A 16,635-nucleotide genomic window follows, 5' to 3' on the forward strand; every position below is an offset into this window, starting at 1 on the left:
TCAATAAATAAAAATAAAGATTAAATAATAACAAATAATAAACAGCAAAAAATTATCTGCTTTCAAGTTCCATATAGTTTGTAATTATTAAAAAAAAAAAAAAGTTATTTAAAAAAAGTTTAAACCTGAAAGGATTTTGTGTGTTTGTGGTTTGGACCTGCAGAAGGCGCCGCTGAGCCACGTTTCTGTTTTAGCTGATTCCACAGGTGGATGGAGACCTGTGCATGAACTGTGTGAACCTTGAAACATATTAATATATTACATGGAAGAGCAGACAGGAAATGAAACATGAGGGAAAGAACAAGGAAAAAAAATCGAAAGAAGTGAAACATAACTAAATAAAGCAACAAATAAATAAAAAACCTGACATGTTAATGATAAAAAGCACCTGAGCTCGATATAGTGACTTTATGGACTTTATGATTTATCTTTCAAAATGACCGCTTACGTTTTCCTCGTCTTCTGGGTGAAACAGGACGCACGTGTGACGGCCTTTCATTTTCCTGCTGAAAAAATTCCCCACCTTCTCAAGACTTTTTACAAAATAACTAAAAATATTACAATCGTTCTTTCTTCAATTTTCTTAACTATATCCTAAAACGTGAACCAATAAATTTAATGTGCATTAAAAATTTAGAACCGTAAAGATTTTTTTTGGCTGTGCCAATTTTTGGAAGCTAAGAACCTTTCATTCTTAAATGAATCCTTTTTGAACCAATTTTTCTATAATTTTACACCTAAAACTTTTAAAGTCTTAAGGGTTATTTTCTTTGTCCCTCTGGGGGAACCTATAAAATTTCTCTGTAGAACCCAACAACATAGGGAAGAACGATCAGAAAGGGTTTTGGGTAGAACCTTTTTAAGAAGCTAAGTACAATTAATTATCCATTGAACGTTTAAAGAACCCTTGTTGAACCATGAACAAGAAAAAAAGTGTACATTCTTGAAAATTTTGAAAACTCATCATACTTTGGTTGTTCCTTGGAGGAGATTTCTGTGTAGAACCCTACAACAGAGTGTTTCCCTGTCTGAAAGAGATTCGAGTAGAGCCTTAGGAGCATTTAGGAATGTAGTACTCATTAATTTTCCTCTTAAAGAACCAATGTGGGACCTTTTTTTTTTTTTAAAAAAAGTGTATACGCTTAAAAAGGCAGCTGCCTACAGCAGACATGTTCAGCAGACATGTTCAGCAGAAATTATCAGTAGAAATCTTCAGCAGAAATGTTCAGTAGAAATGTTCCGTAGAAATGTTCAGCAGAAATGATCAGTAGAAATGTTCAGCAGGAATGTTCAATAGAAATGTTCAGCAGGAACATTCAGTAGAAATGTTCAGCAGAAATGTTCAGTAGAAATGTTCAGCAGAAATGTTCAGTAGAAATGTTCAGCAGAAATGTTCAGCAGAAATGTTCACTAGAAATGTTCAGCAGGAATGTTCAGCAGAAATGTTCACTAGAAATGTTCAGCAGAAATGTTCAGCAGAAATGTTCACTAGAAATGTTCAGCAGGAATGTTCAGCAGAAATGTTCACTAGAAATGTTCAGCAGGAATGTTCAGCAGGAATGTTCAGCAGGAATGTTCAGTAGAAATGTTCAAAAGAAATGTTCAGAAGAAATGTTCAGTAGAAATGTTCAATAGAAATGAAACTGGAGATTGTTTGTTTGAGCTGAAATAAAATATAAACACACACACACAAAAAAAAGGCAGCTGCTTTAATCGTTCTTTGTTTGTCCCTCTAGTGGAAGTTTCTGTGTAGAAAGAGTTCCAAGAAAACTTTAAGAACTTACTGTATTAGGAATCTATGAATAATTAATTAATCCTTTATTTTTCTACTCTTAAAAATGAAGAAACCATTTAAAAACTTTTTACATTTTAAAAGCTCTATAGGATCTAGGTTCTTGCAGAACCTAGAACGTGTCAAACATTTAAATTTTAGCATATAAGACTTTCTTTGTCAGGTCTTGTTTTGTGATTTGATCTCTTAGACATGAGTAAGTGTAGTAAGCAAGCTAGATGAGGAAATAAGTGAGCTGTTCTAGATAATTTGGTGATTACGAGTAATGATGAACTAAGGGCAGGCTCTGATTAAAATGTATGGCATCTGGTGTGTGTGTGTGTCTGTGTCATGACGCCTCACTGGAACTGAATAATGAGTGCTGAAAGGCGGGAACGTTGTCTGTTCACACCGCCTACCTCTTCAAAATTACAAGCTGTGAATTGTGTGTGTTTTGATGGAACTCTTTTATGAGCTCGTCTGTCTGTGTGTTAGCATGCGCTGTATAATGTTTTGCTAGACCTTTTAAATGTATAACGTTTTCTTCTTTTCTTTATTTTTGCACAAGAGCTATGAGGATAATATGCTACTGATATAAGTAACTTCACTGTGTATCTGAAAATGCCGGAATGTTATTTTACTAAAGCAGCCATCTTGGACTCAGATTAAGGCCGCCATCTTGGACTCTTTTACATTTTTGGCATTTGGCAGACGCCCTTATCCAGAGCGAATTACAGAAGTGCTTTGAAGTCTCTATCAATAAATACATCCCGATACTGGTTCACTAGGTCACAGACTAAGAATACCATCAGAAGAATACCAACCATCTTAACTTTGTTGGAAGGAAATATAGTAAGAAAACAACCTTTTTTTTAATGAAGTGTTAAATACTTTAGGAAGAGGTCAGTCTTTAAACATTGTTTGAAGACCGACAGTGACTCAGCATTTCGGACATTTAGGGGAAGTTCATTCCACCACCTAGGTGCCAGAACAGAGAAGAGTCTTGACGCATGCCTTCCTTGTACCCTGAGAGACGGTGGCACCAGTCTAGCAGTGCTAGAGTTTCGGAGGGAGCGTGGTGCAGTGCGGGGTGTCATAAGTAATTTGAGGGAAGTGGGAGCTGGTCCATTTTTGACTTTGTAGGCAAGTACCAGAGTTTTAAATCTAATGCGGGCAGCTACAGGAAGCCAGTGGAGAGAGCGTAGCAATGGGGTGGTGTGGGAGAACTTGGGAAGGTTGAAAACAAGTCAAGCAGCTGCTTTCTGGATCAGTTGCAAAGGTCGGATGGTGCTCAGCAGAAGACCTGCCAATAGTGAGTTGCAGTAGTCCAGTCTCAAAATGCCTGTGTGGATAGAAATGGATGAATCCTTCTGATGTTGTAAAGGAGAAATTTACATGAGTGTGTCAGATTAACTATGTGAGAGGAAAAGGACAGTTGATTGTCCATGGTTACCCCAAGATTTTGTGCAGTAACTGAAGGTGGGATCAGAGAGTTGTCCAGGGAGCTCACAAGATCCTGACATGGTGATGAATCAGCTGGGATGAACAGCAGTTCAGTTTTGCTGTGATTAAGCTTCAGCTGATGAGCTGCCATCCATGATGAGCAGAAACATAAGGGTCTGAGGGAGGGAAGGAGAGGATGAGTTGAGTGTCATCTGCATAACAGTGGTATGAGAACCCATGTGAGGATATGACCTTTCCAAGAGATCGAGTATAGAGGGAGAACAGAAGAGAACCAAGTACTGAGCCTTGTGGGACACTAGTGGTGAGCCTGCGGGGAGCAGATATGGATCCCCTCCACATCACCTGGTATGAGCAACCTTCCATGTAGGAAGCAAACCACTGCCGTGCTGCACCATGAATTCCGAGACTCGTGAGTGTGGACAAGAGAGTTTTGTGGTTGACTGTGTCAAACGCTGCTGAAAGGTCGAGGAGGATGAGGACTGATGACAGATCTGATCTAGCAGCATGTAGCTTCTCAGTGACAGCCAAAAGGGCAGCCTCTGTGATATGTGACACTTTGAAGCCAGACTGGTTAGGATCTTGGAGGTTGTTCTGTGAGAGGTGGAGAGACAATTGATTGTAGACAGTGCGTTAAAGGACAGTGCGTAGAAAGAAAAGAGAGAAGTGATACCGGACGGTAGTTACCGATGTCAGAGGGTCTAGAGTGGGTTTCTTCAGGATGGGAATAACCCTTGCTCTCTTGAATGCAGTTGGTACATGACCAGATGATATGGCGCCATTAATGATAGTCATGATGAAGGGGAGGAGGTTTTGTGAGATGGTCTGTAGATGCAGATTAAGGCTGCCATCTTGAACTCTGATTAAGGCCGCCATCTATTAAATTTACTTTATTTAAATATAATTACATGTGGTAAAGTTTATTGTGTGACAGATGAGATATGATGTGAAATATGTAATAAAATACTATAAATGCAGAAACCTTGAAAATGGGCTGATATCAGTACCCATACGTATTTTTTGCTTTAAAAATGGCTAAACTTTGAAATAACTTAACTAGTACTCAAACTAGAACTCTTAGAAATCTAGAGCAATTAACAGACCAAAAAACCTTTAAGGAACCCTGGTTTCTTGTAAATATTTTTGGCGGATAACTCGCTTCTGGCTTATTAATTTGTACACACAGTCCAAACCAAAGCATATTTATTGTTTAATTTATTTATTAATTATTTTTAAAAAGCCAGCATCTTAAAGCTTACTACTTTAATTTTTTTTTTCCTTCTTAAAAAAAATAAATGACGAGCCTGATTCAGCTAGTGTCTGAGCAAGAGACAGCACACCTTCCTAAAGAATCTGAGACATTTACAAAATCCTCTATGATGTAGGTCGGGTTTTCATTATCATTTCATAGATAAAGGGCGAGTCTGTAAAATGGCATTAAAGTAGTACACATGTACAGGACAGAAAAAAAAAAGTTCTTGAATCATTAATCAGTCTTTGTTTTCATAAACGCATCACTAGTCTGACTACATTTACATTTGCATTTATTCATTTAGCAGACATTATATCAAGTGGAGAACAACAAGTAGTGCTACCATGCAAGATTTATAATTGAGTTCTATAAAAGCAAAGTGTGCAGAGTAGAGGTGTAACAGCCAGTGTTAGTTGTTTTTTTTTTGTTGTTTTTTTTTAATGTGGGGTTGGCATTTTAGGGGTTAGTTACATGCTCATGGAAGAGGTGGGTCTTTAGCTGTTTTTTGAAAATACGGACAGATTCTGCTGTCCGGATTGAGGGTGGAAGTTCATTCCACCACTGAGGACGGTTAGTGTGAAGGTTCTGGAAAGGAACCTCATGCCTCACTGAGTAGGCACTACTGAGCGTCGGTCATTAACCGATCGCAGATTGCGTGAGGGAACATAAGCCTTCAGGAGAGAGTTGAGATAGGGTGGGTGTTGTTCCAGACAAGGTCTTGTATGTGAGCATCAAGGCCTTGAATTTGATGCGGGTGGCTACAGGAAGCCAGTGGAGGGAGATGAAGAGGGGTGTGACATGGGTTCCCTTGGGCTGGTTGAAGACGAGGCGTGCTGCTGCATTCTGAATCATTTGAAGGGGTTTGATGTAGCTGGCTGGGAGGCTGGCTGATTGTTTTATTCCTGTCCAAATGGATATCTCTGTAATTTTGAGTTTGATATAAAAAGTTTTCACTGGTGCTACGTGCAATCGTTTGTAATTTTTGCCCTAAATTAAGAGCAAATATTTCCAATGATCACACAATGATGGGATGCTTTTGGAAGACCCTGTTTTATAAATTAACTGCTCCAGCTTACATCATTTTGTATATGTTAGGGGAAGATAATATGACAAAAACCTCATATCACAGTATTTCTCTGATACTCGATATGGATTGGAATATTTAGGTTTTTTTTTAACAAAGTGCCAGCAGAACAGTCACAGTGTTTTTAAAAAATATATAATAAAGTAAATAATTTTTTTTTAATTCAGTGGTACTATTATCTAATGTCTATTTTTTAAAATTAATTTATGTTTTTTTTTCTTTTATTTAATGGCTATAATTATTTAAAAAGGAGGAAAATTTACAAAATTGTAACATTTTATAATTTTTTATACACATCTAATCACCTGTTTCCAATCAGAGCACTGGAAAAATATCTTATATCTTTGCCATGAATATAAATGAGTAATTTTCTTTATTAGATTTTAAACAACTGTGAGATTATTAAATATTATTTCTCTATATTTTTTTTACTCATTTCATTCATTCAGTCCAATTTAATCCATTGGTAGATAATTTTGCTTAGCATTTTATATTTCTAGAAATAAGCAAAAATATCTGCCTATACAGTAAGCAAATTTTAAGCTTGAAATGAGTAAATATTATTAGAAATAGGCTTCATGGTCTTATATTTGTTATATAATAATCTCATAATGAGAAATATGATATAACTTTTATTTATCTTCACTTGTTGAGATTTTTTTTTTTTAAGTACTGACGATTCCTTGCAATATCTCAGAAAAGTATATTTTGATGTAATTGATCACGATATTGATATTTTATCATCATATTAGCCAGCTGTATGTACAGTCTTCACTGGAAGTTCATTAGAAATTCATTAGTTCATTTAGGAAAAAGAAAGTAAAGACATTGAAAAGAAAGGGTGTATGTTCAAACAGAGTGACTAATTAGGCTAATCTAATGACAGCTGGAATAAAGGCTCTTTATATTTATATTTATATTACATATTTATATTCACACATCACAATATCACCCACGGAGTTGATTATTTTCCTATAACAGCACGTCCCCAAGTGTTTTATTCCTCTTCTACTACGGCAATTCACCAACGATTGCAATTTTTATTTATTGAAGAATGACACATCAACTCTTTATCTGTTTCAAGTTACATTTGATGTCACAAAACAAATTTCCTGTTGTCACTTACGTTATAGCAGCTATAAACAGTTGTTCCTGTACCAACTTCTCTTTATTCTCTCTCTTTAAGTTAGTAAGAGAAAAAAACAAAGTTTGACATTATTTGTTATCAAGAAACCGCAAAGCATAAACTCTTCTGTCCTGAAGATGTCGGAAAACAAAGTTACAGCTGTAACTCTGACTGTTGCAAAGCACTGACACTGGAGACTCCTTCCATAAATGGTAAAATACTCATAGTAAATTCACAATTTCTCTTAATGGGTGCAGAGCAAATTGTTTTTGCTGTTCTTTAATTTGCTAGTAAGAGCATACCTAGCATTACAAGCAAACTTCAACACTTTAATATTTACAAACGTTAATATTAACATTCCATGTTTATTGTATTTCATAACCACTCAATTTATCTCTCTCTCTCTCTCTCTCTCTCTCTCTCTCTCTCTCTCTCTGTGTTGTCTCTCTCCAGAAGGGGCTGTTCTCTCATTCTGAGACTGAACTCCATAAACCCAAGCGCTTTTCAACGCTCTCTTTTGCCTGGAAGAAGAAGAAGAAGAACAGAGATCTCTCTCAGAGCTCCTCAAGTATCAATGTGGAGTCAGAGGTCAGGGGTCATATCAGAGGACCAGAGGATGAAAACAAGATAGAACAACCTTCCCTCATTCAACAAGTGAATTCTGAGGTAGCTGAGAGTAAATCAGTGGACAATGATGTTGGAAGCACACAAGGTGAAGATCAGAACGCAGTAGAATTTATGGTAGCTAACACAGCGTGCATGAACATTTCATACATTGACTCCTCGGTTTCTGGCAGTGATGGTTACTGTACTCCTCCAGAAAGTCCTAGTTTGGGTGCTTCTCAATCGCTTAGCATTAACAGTACTGAAATGCACCAATCATTTAGCAAGTACGGCAAAATTAATTCACCTGACACCACTATATATGGTACTGCTGAAGAAGGTTCCAGTTTATCTGTCCTGAGCTCCACAGAGTTCTCTCACATGAGTTCCTCAAACTCACCCACCAGAACGTTTGAAGGCCACCTCTCACCAATCATTCCCATTTCCACCAGCACTGTGGCCTCCTCCATCAACAGCACACTCATAAACAGACACCATTCGGAAAAGAGCATCAGTGCTGATAGCAGGGATCACTCTCTCGCACTTCATCAATGGGACATGGGCAAAGAAAATCCACAGTGGATTGTATCACCTGACTCCACCTCTCACAGGGATTTAGTCGAGAAATTTGAGGACGTAAACGCTAACCTGGCCTTAGGCTGTCATGAACAAAGCTCCACTCAGCTCAATGAAATCACTGATTCTAAAAACAGACCTGCAGAAATATCACTTTATGAACCTGAGATAGGATTCCACAGAGACCGTTCTCACGTCATTGATGATACCGTTCAATACAATGAAACTTTTAGGAAAAATGTGGACAGCGTGGATCATATTGCAGGTCCTGATTGTGGTTCATCCATCTCATATGAAGCTTCTGTAGAATTAGTTCCTCTTTCCTGTCCTGATGATCCAGAGATCATCTACTCAACAACAGAAATTTACAGCTCTTCTTTTGGTGAAAATTATGGAAATCCAGCTTCAGTAGATTTTCCTGTTGTTTACCTTGAATCAGACTTCGCACCTTCATTGACAAGAAGAAGCATCATGGTATCTGACCCTGACCCTGCAACCTTTGACTTTTTAAGGTCCTCATACACAAGTGACCTTAATTGCAGCAATAACTTCTCAGATCTTCTCTCTGAACCTGAGCACCCAAAGCAAGAACAAGAACTTCCAGAACCAACAATTTTCAACAGTCTCTCATTCAGTACGTTTAACAAATCCTTGTCTGCTGAAAGCATCTCTGCTGCCACTGATCACTTGACGAGGTATTCTTATATTTCTGATCTTTCTCACCGATCTTTCTCTGAAGACCATGAATCAGAAAAGTGCAAAGGAAACAATTTGGAAGTAGATAAATGTGATGAAGAACAATCTGATGAAATCTCAGCTCAAGGACTTGCCAGTAAATCTGCAGTGTTTGAGAACATGTGCTATTTATCGGAAGAGAAGGAACCTCACGGTTTTACAGGAAATAATGAGCCTGTATGTGAGACTGTGATACGTGGAAATGACTTTTACACCATTACGTCAATTAACAATAATTTGTATGAGTCAGTTAACAAGAAATATTCACAAGATGATGGAAATGCAGTGACATTAAATACAGAAGAGAAACTTACAAGAAAGCAGGAAAGTGACATGGTAGAACCAAGAACATTTCAAACTGAGGACATGCTTGGATCTTTTTCCATCACTACGATGATAATGGATAATGTTGAAGAAAAGACATTTGGCCTGGAACAAGTGTTTCTCAGGGATGAAGTACAATTAAGTGGAGAAAGTGAGGCACCACCAGGTGAAGTCGACCAACAGCTTGAAGATCTTGCTATTATTAAACCAGACATGCCAGTTCTGCAAGTGTTTGTGCCTGAGGAATGTGTCGTTGCCCCTCCCATCAGTATGCACGATGAAGTGTCAGTCACAGACTACAAGACAGAAACACACCTGTATGTCGAGGCTGGGTCATGCCACTCCCAGGAGTCAGGATCTCCGATACCACAGCAATGGGAGGACTCAACAGGGGGTGGAGTAAACAGCAATGTTGTTAGGCTCCATGTGGATATAGACAACATTAATACACCGGAGCCGGAGGCACGATCTGTCACCTATTATCGAGAACCAAGATTTGAATCTGCTGAGCCACAAGGATTACAAGAGACCAGAGACACTTTACAACAAATTCAAGAGCGACAAAACAGCGCTGATCAAGAGCACCAAGACGTTGTTGAGAATCCCATCCTCCAATCAGAGAACACAGCTGATAGCAGTAGAGATACCTGTGGAATCTTTACGGAAAGAAGCAAGACTCAGGGAGGAATCGTTGTTTGCATCAGAGAGTTTGGTGAGGAAGAGGAAGAGTTGACTAAAGAGAGGACAGTCTCAAACTGTCAGTCTGCACCAGTATACACATCACATGGCCGGTAGGTGTGCTTTTTCTATCTTTCTTTCTTTATTTTTATTTCCTTTGTATGAATTATGCTCTTAAGTGTGGATAGTGTGAAAGTTTTTACTGTGGTGGTGCTCCGAAGTGGTGCATTCTCTGAGAATGAGAGCTTGTGTTTCCAGTCTACAGGCTCCCTCCCTTCCTCCTCTTCTTACTTTTCATCTTTCGAACTCTGTCACACTCTCTGAGCTTCTTCCCTTTCAGGTTTCTAGACTCTTTTATGACAGTGTCCTTTGGAAATTCTGTCCCACTCCCACTTGAGGTTTTTGCTTTAGGGGACTGACCTGAGATCAGATTGCTGTGCATCATAATCCTAAATAACAACTGTATACCTGGTCCACGTTATGAAACACTGCTTACCTTGTTTTGGGTGGAGGACACACCTGATCACACCTGTGCCCTGCCCACCAACAGCCTCATATCTTTCAAGCTGGGCTTATGTTTCTTATAACATGGGAGAAGCAGCGATGTGGAATGAACGATATTAGACCATCAGTTCAAAGTGTAACTGATAACTCGTCCTGGAGGTGTGTCTCATGCTTACAAATTCATCACATATTTGAGGTTTTCCACAAATGCTGCCCTTCCTTAAAATCTTTTTTTTGCCTCACTCAGATTCAGCTTGTCATTCATCCTTCACTCTGTAGAGTCAATCACATAGAGGTGCGAATGTTTCTCACCTTGTTTTGCACGAGTCAGTAATGGTTTATCTAATCTGTAAAACACCACACCTCATTCCAACCTCATTTCACTATGTTCATTGTGAACTGTCACCAGGTTGCCACGGGAAACTTCTTTTCTTTGAATGCTGTCCGTGTATGGCAGGAATGCATGTCTTCAAATCATAATCATTTTATTAGGCTTCATTGATGGCACTAAAAGCTGTCTGAACAGTTTCAAACCCCTTACTGTATATGCTGCGACATACATCATTGTCACATTTTATATTTACGTTTACTCATTTGGCTGAAGGTGCTATAAAAAATGAGAAAGGACACAAATGAGGTGATCCAAACAATCGTCATGAATGAGTCCTCGTACCAATCCTATGGCATGTGAGTGCAGAGGTTTCATCTTATCCTCTTCTTATGACCTCTCCCTATCTGTGTATACAGACCAATAAAGCTTGGAAGGAAGTAGCAGAGATCGTTGTTTCCTCTGGTGAGCATATGTAGCTAGACCAGTACATAGTGTATGTAGCTGTACTAACTAGCTAGCTTTGACAAGTATATATAGCTACTACTGTTTCTCATCATAACTAAAAAATGCTGGAAACAAACTCTCACTTATGAATCCCTTGTGAATATACTGTGTACTCTCTTGAAGTGAACCTGGTTCCCAGCGTTTCTGTCCACGCTGTTGCTCTCATAATGGAAACAAGAGCTTTGACACATAAATTTAATCTGGAATCCTAGCATGCTTTCAAAACGTTCTCCTTTCAAACCTGCTGAATGTGCATGATCACATTCTTGTATATCGTAAACATGTTGTATTCCATTCATTCCAATCAAAAACAAGGGGGCATTTTTCAATATCGTATGGAAGGAGTCTCCAGTGTCAGCGCTTTGTAACAGTCTGATGTAAAGCTGTAAATTTATGTTTTACGGTTTCTCAGCAACATGACATGCTTTGTTTATTAACTTTAAAAGAGAGAAAGAAGAGAAGCTTCAACACACCACTTGTTGTTGTTGATTGTTTTACTATAACAGCATCACACAGAGTGTTTTATTTTGTTACATAATGACCTACACATTGAGGTAATTATTTTGGGAAGTGCCAAGACTAAATTACACTGAAAGACTGGACATGGTCTGGGTATTAAGGTGACATGATGTGTACACTACAAAACACTAACAATCAGTTCATTACTTGAATATAAATGAGTGTAGAACTAGTTCTTCCTTTCACTGTAAATGCTGTTATATTTAGTTGAGTTTTGTACAGCGTAATCTGTCAATTACCACGAAATGCCAGTGAATCGGTAAACAAAAGTGATGATTGTTTGCACTTATTTTCTTTGTACTTGGGCCAAAAGTCATGCTGGTACTTCAGACTTTTCTTGTTCACTTATCTTACCTGTTTAAAAATTACAGTGTAAGTGTGTTTCCTTGTAACTCCAAATCATTATCTAATTATAGTGCATCAAATCTTATTGTATCTCATTATATAATACTTTATTTTTAATACCTAGGAACGTCAGTGTACTTGAATTAAAACTTTATCCTTATTTACCATCCTTTACACAAAATAATGACCCCCACACCCATATGGTTAATACACATTTATGGGCTGTAAAAGAATAAATGACCAGAAGAACTTTTAGCTTTTAACCCTGGGGTTCTCAAATATTTTCTGGCGAATGACCCCAAATGGACATTTTCCTGTGACCCCCAAACTTTGACCACTCTAGATTTCTTAATTCCAGATTTATAATCTTAAATCCATTCACAGTATGGTGTTCTTGCAGTCACAATTTTTTTATTTTTTATTTGTAGATATTTTTGTGAGCTATAGTGAATCATGACATGCGTTCCTGGTTGTGAGACTACAAAATGTGGAAAAGTTTAAAGTTCTTACATAATACTTATGTAAGACACTGTAATTGGCAATTTTATAGCAACAAGGTTTTTTTTTTATTGCTGTGACATTATAAGTCACACCCTGATTTCAAAACTCTGCTGCAGAATGCCAGAATACGGCCTACAAACACCTAGTAGTGGGGAGAGTTCGCTGTCTGGCTGAATGATCCATTGTACCGAGCTGAAAGATCACACTTCTCAAGGAACGATCTCGTATTTCACCAAATAATTACTTTAGTTGTGCTTGCATAAGCCTTAGTAGCAACAGACATCTCATTAACACAGGTGGAAGCGTACATGAGTTATGTGTGTGCATTAAAATTATGATAAAAATCGTTATTTATTGTTTATTACTAAAAATGAAAAGTGTAGTGTTGTTTTTCTATTTTAGGTCCAAACAATTAACCAGTCCTGTCATGTTTGTACTTAATTGTTTAATAGCTATTAAATGTTTAATACCTAATAAATGCTTAATAGTTTATAAATGCTTAATAAGTGCTAGAGCTGTTGGGAACAGGACCGGGAGATATGATGATATAATATTGTGATAAACTACATTATGTCCTGACACACTTTTCTCAGATCCTTTTTTATGATTATATTATATTATTTATTTTTATAATTTTTAAAATAATAATAGTTACATTTGCCGAGTGGTCCTTGGCTCTTGGGGTACTCTTCTGACTATTCTTCTGACTCCCTGGTCAGAAATCTTGCTAGGAGCTCCTGTGCGAGGCCGGTTAGTGACGGCGTGATGTTGCTTCCACTTGCGGATAATGGCCCCAGTGGTGTTTACTGGAAGATTCAGAAGTTTTGAAATACGTCTGTATCCAATTCAATCGATATGTTTTGCATCAATAATGTTGCGAAGGTCTTGGGAGAGCTCTTTGCTTTTACCCATCATGAGACGTTTCTTATGTTACACCTTGGTAGAAATACACAAAGTATTTTTATAGACCATCAATTTACTAACCCAGCTGATATTGATTTACACAGATAGGAGGTATAATTACTTACAGATTTCAGCTGGTTCCTTGCCTTACCTTACCTTGGAGAACTGCTTTTTCTTAGTGTGTTCAATGCTTTTTTCCTGTAGCAGTCCACTTTATTACACATAACTTTATTTATGGACTTTAATGTTGTGAATTCTTTATATTTCCGGATTTCTTGAGTTAATACTGATGTCTGGTGAAAACTGTGTGTGTGTGTGTATATATATATATATATATATATATATATATATATATGTATAAATGTATATTTTTATCAATTATTTAAGATGTTAATAGGCCAGGAGAAGACAAAAAAAAATCTCTTAATGAAGTTGGGTTTAAAATAAGAAGTTTGTTGTGTACACATGAGCACACGTTTTAATTCCTGAGAATAAAAACATTTGTAAATAGACTATTTCAATGAAAAAACAAGGAGGAATTTTATCAGTAAAAATGTCACTTTGGTTTTTTATCTTGACGCAAATTATTTATTATTATGTCATTATTGCCATAAATACACTGATGCCAGTAGGATGACAACTGACTTTTCAGTGGTGGAAAAAAAAGTGTTTGTTTGTACAACATGGAATTCTTGTTGTGTTTGCTGTTCTGAAACTGGTCAGGCGAGAGCGCCGGGTGCTTGGGTGAGTGGGAGAGGGGGGAGACACAGAGATAGTGACACAGAGGAAGAGAGAGAGAGAGACACACAGAGAGGAGAGAGAGAGACACACACAGAGGGAGAGACAGATAGAGAGACACAGAGAGAGGGGGGAGAGACAGAGAGAGAGACAGAGGGAGAGGGAGACACAGAGAGACACACACAGAGCGAGAGACAAATAGAGAGAGACAGAGAGAAAGACACACACAGAGAGACACAGTGAGAGAGGGTGAGACAGACAGACAGACAGATAGAGAGAGACACACACGGAGGGAGAGACAGGGAGAGTGAGACAGAGGGAGAGACAGAGAATGCTGAGTGTTCTGAACAGACCAAAAATTAAATGAATAGAATGTTTTCTTCATCTTGAGTGTAATCAATCAGCCAAGATGTTTTTTTGTGTCAGAAGTTTGCTTCTTTAGATTTGTTCAGAGATGATGATCAGGCAGGAGATGAGGAAGATCAGATAAAGATGAAAAATAAACTCTATTAAGTTACTGAATGTGCTAAACCATGAGAACATCAGCTTTTTTGACTGTTTTTTGACTGAGGGAGGAAACTGGAGGAAACCTCCACAGCACGGGGAGAACATGCAAACTCTGCACACACAGGGCCGTGCTAAAGTGGATATTTAAATAATGACTGTAATTTCACCTTCAAATTAACTGCTAATCCTAGAGGTTCACATACTTTTTCCACTCACAGATATGTAATAGTATAATATTTTTGTCTTATTTGTTTAATTGGGTTCTCTTTAGTGGGCACACAGGGGCTTAGTGGTTAGCATTTTTGTCTCACACCTCCATGGTTGAGGGCTTGATTCCTGCCACAACCCTGTGTGTGTGGAGTTTGCATGTCCTCCGGGTACTCCGGTTTCCTCCCCCAGTCCAAAGACATGCATGGTAGGCTGATTGGCGTGTCCAAAGTGTCCGTAGTGTATGTATGGGTGTGTGAATGTGTGTGCGATTGTGCACTGCGATGGATTGGCACCCCATCCATGGTGTCCCCCGCCTTGTGTCCATGGCCCCTGGGATAGGCTCCAGGTTCCCCACAACCAAATAGGATGGGCGGTATTGAAGATGGATGGATGGATGGATGGATGGATTATTGAAAGTTGTAATAATTTGCCCACCAGAGGGCGCACGTATGCCATTTTTTAAGAGTTAGTTTTGATTGGATTAACAAAATAATAATAATAATAATTAAACTCCCTGTGTGGAACATAAACACATCTTATAAATATAACTTGCTTTTTGTTTCTGCTTGCTAAAGTGGATATTTAAATAAAAAATTCTGATTCCCCCATGAGTTCAAATTTCATGTTTGTAAATATTTTTTACATTACTTTGTGTTACAGATTTTGTGCAGCATCTACATAAATTCAACACAAATAAATAAATAGATAAATAAATACATATAATTGACTGCTTTATATTTGAGTTATATTCACTAGTAAATGCTGTTTTAAAAAATTCACATATCCTGTTAAAGCCATATATTTTTAAATATGTAAATTACAAATAAAAAATATCCTGTATTTCTACATAACTTCCTTCTTTGTAAGTGTGTAAATACTTTAAACCAATCACCACTTGGTGTGTGAATCATGAATGGAAAATCATGAAATGTGATAATAATGGATAATGTAGCTATATAGTGTTCTATAATAATAATAATAATAATAATAATAATAATAATAATAATAATAATAATAATAATTAAGCTATAGATTTCCCTCACCCCGCCAAATAAGACATGATAGCTTTGGCCATTTGGTTGAATTTGGTGATTAAAGACACTCAGATTTATATTTCAGTGACAACCAGAAGGTTGTGAGTTTAAATCCTGAACCCTCTGACCGAGACAGTTAACTTTCAAAGGATAATCTTTATGATTATTTGAATAAAAAATATCTATCATGTTGAGTTTTGTGTCTTTGTACCCAAAAACCTCACTAAAAAGGAATGTATTTAGCTTTTAAATTCACATTCCCTTCATACTTTACAAATGAGACATTTTGAGGAAAGACAAGAGAAGCTGTAGAACCGTTCTGAATGCATCACTGGTGTTTATGTGGGATATATTTCAGAATTCTTCTCTTCTCGGGTGACCTCATCATCATCATATTCTCCACATATTCGGAAAGCCGTACTAGGGTCATGTGGAGCACTGGTGTAGCCAAAATGAACTTCACACCATCAAACCTGTACAATTACACTGGTGCTTGAAAGTTTGTAAACGCTTTTTCTGAGGTACTCAGAAACCTCTTTTGTTTGTGCCATGATACACGTCCACAAACATGTGTTGTGAAGATCAGACTTTGATAGATCCCTGTTCTTTAAATAAAACAGGGTGCTCACTCACACCTGATAGAAAACACCGGACTCTAATTTCACCTTCAAATTAACTGCTAATCCTAGAGGTTCACATACTTTTTCTACTCATGGATATGTAATAGTATAATATTTTTGTCTTATTTGTTTAATTGGGTTCTCTTTAGCTACTTTTAGGACTTGTGTGAAAATCTAATGATGTTTTTGGTGATATTTATTCAGAAACAAAGAAACAAACTTTCAGTACGACATGCTCATGGATGGATGTCAGACAGTAGTAGAAGCAGGCATGGTGTTCACACATGGTGTTTCTTCTAATTCTCTTAT

At 37.5% G+C, this 16,635-nt stretch overlaps 1 protein-coding gene across 1 annotated transcript in view; it reads left to right on the forward strand.

The window, feature by feature from the left end:
• Window positions 1-16,635, forward strand: part of crybg2 (crystallin beta-gamma domain containing 2) — a 50,116-nt gene that overhangs the window by 9,413 nt on the left and 24,068 nt on the right. The window contains exon 3 of the mRNA XM_053652326.1: window positions 7,148-9,723. Coding sequence (XP_053508301.1) covers window positions 7,148-9,723 — 2,576 coding nt within the window. The remainder of the gene's footprint in view (window positions 1-7,147; window positions 9,724-16,635) is intronic.

Source organism: Ictalurus furcatus, chromosome 2 (assembly GCF_023375685.1).
Source record: "Ictalurus furcatus strain D&B chromosome 2, Billie_1.0, whole genome shotgun sequence".
NCBI classification, from domain to species: Eukaryota; Metazoa; Chordata; class Actinopteri; order Siluriformes; family Ictaluridae; genus Ictalurus; species Ictalurus furcatus.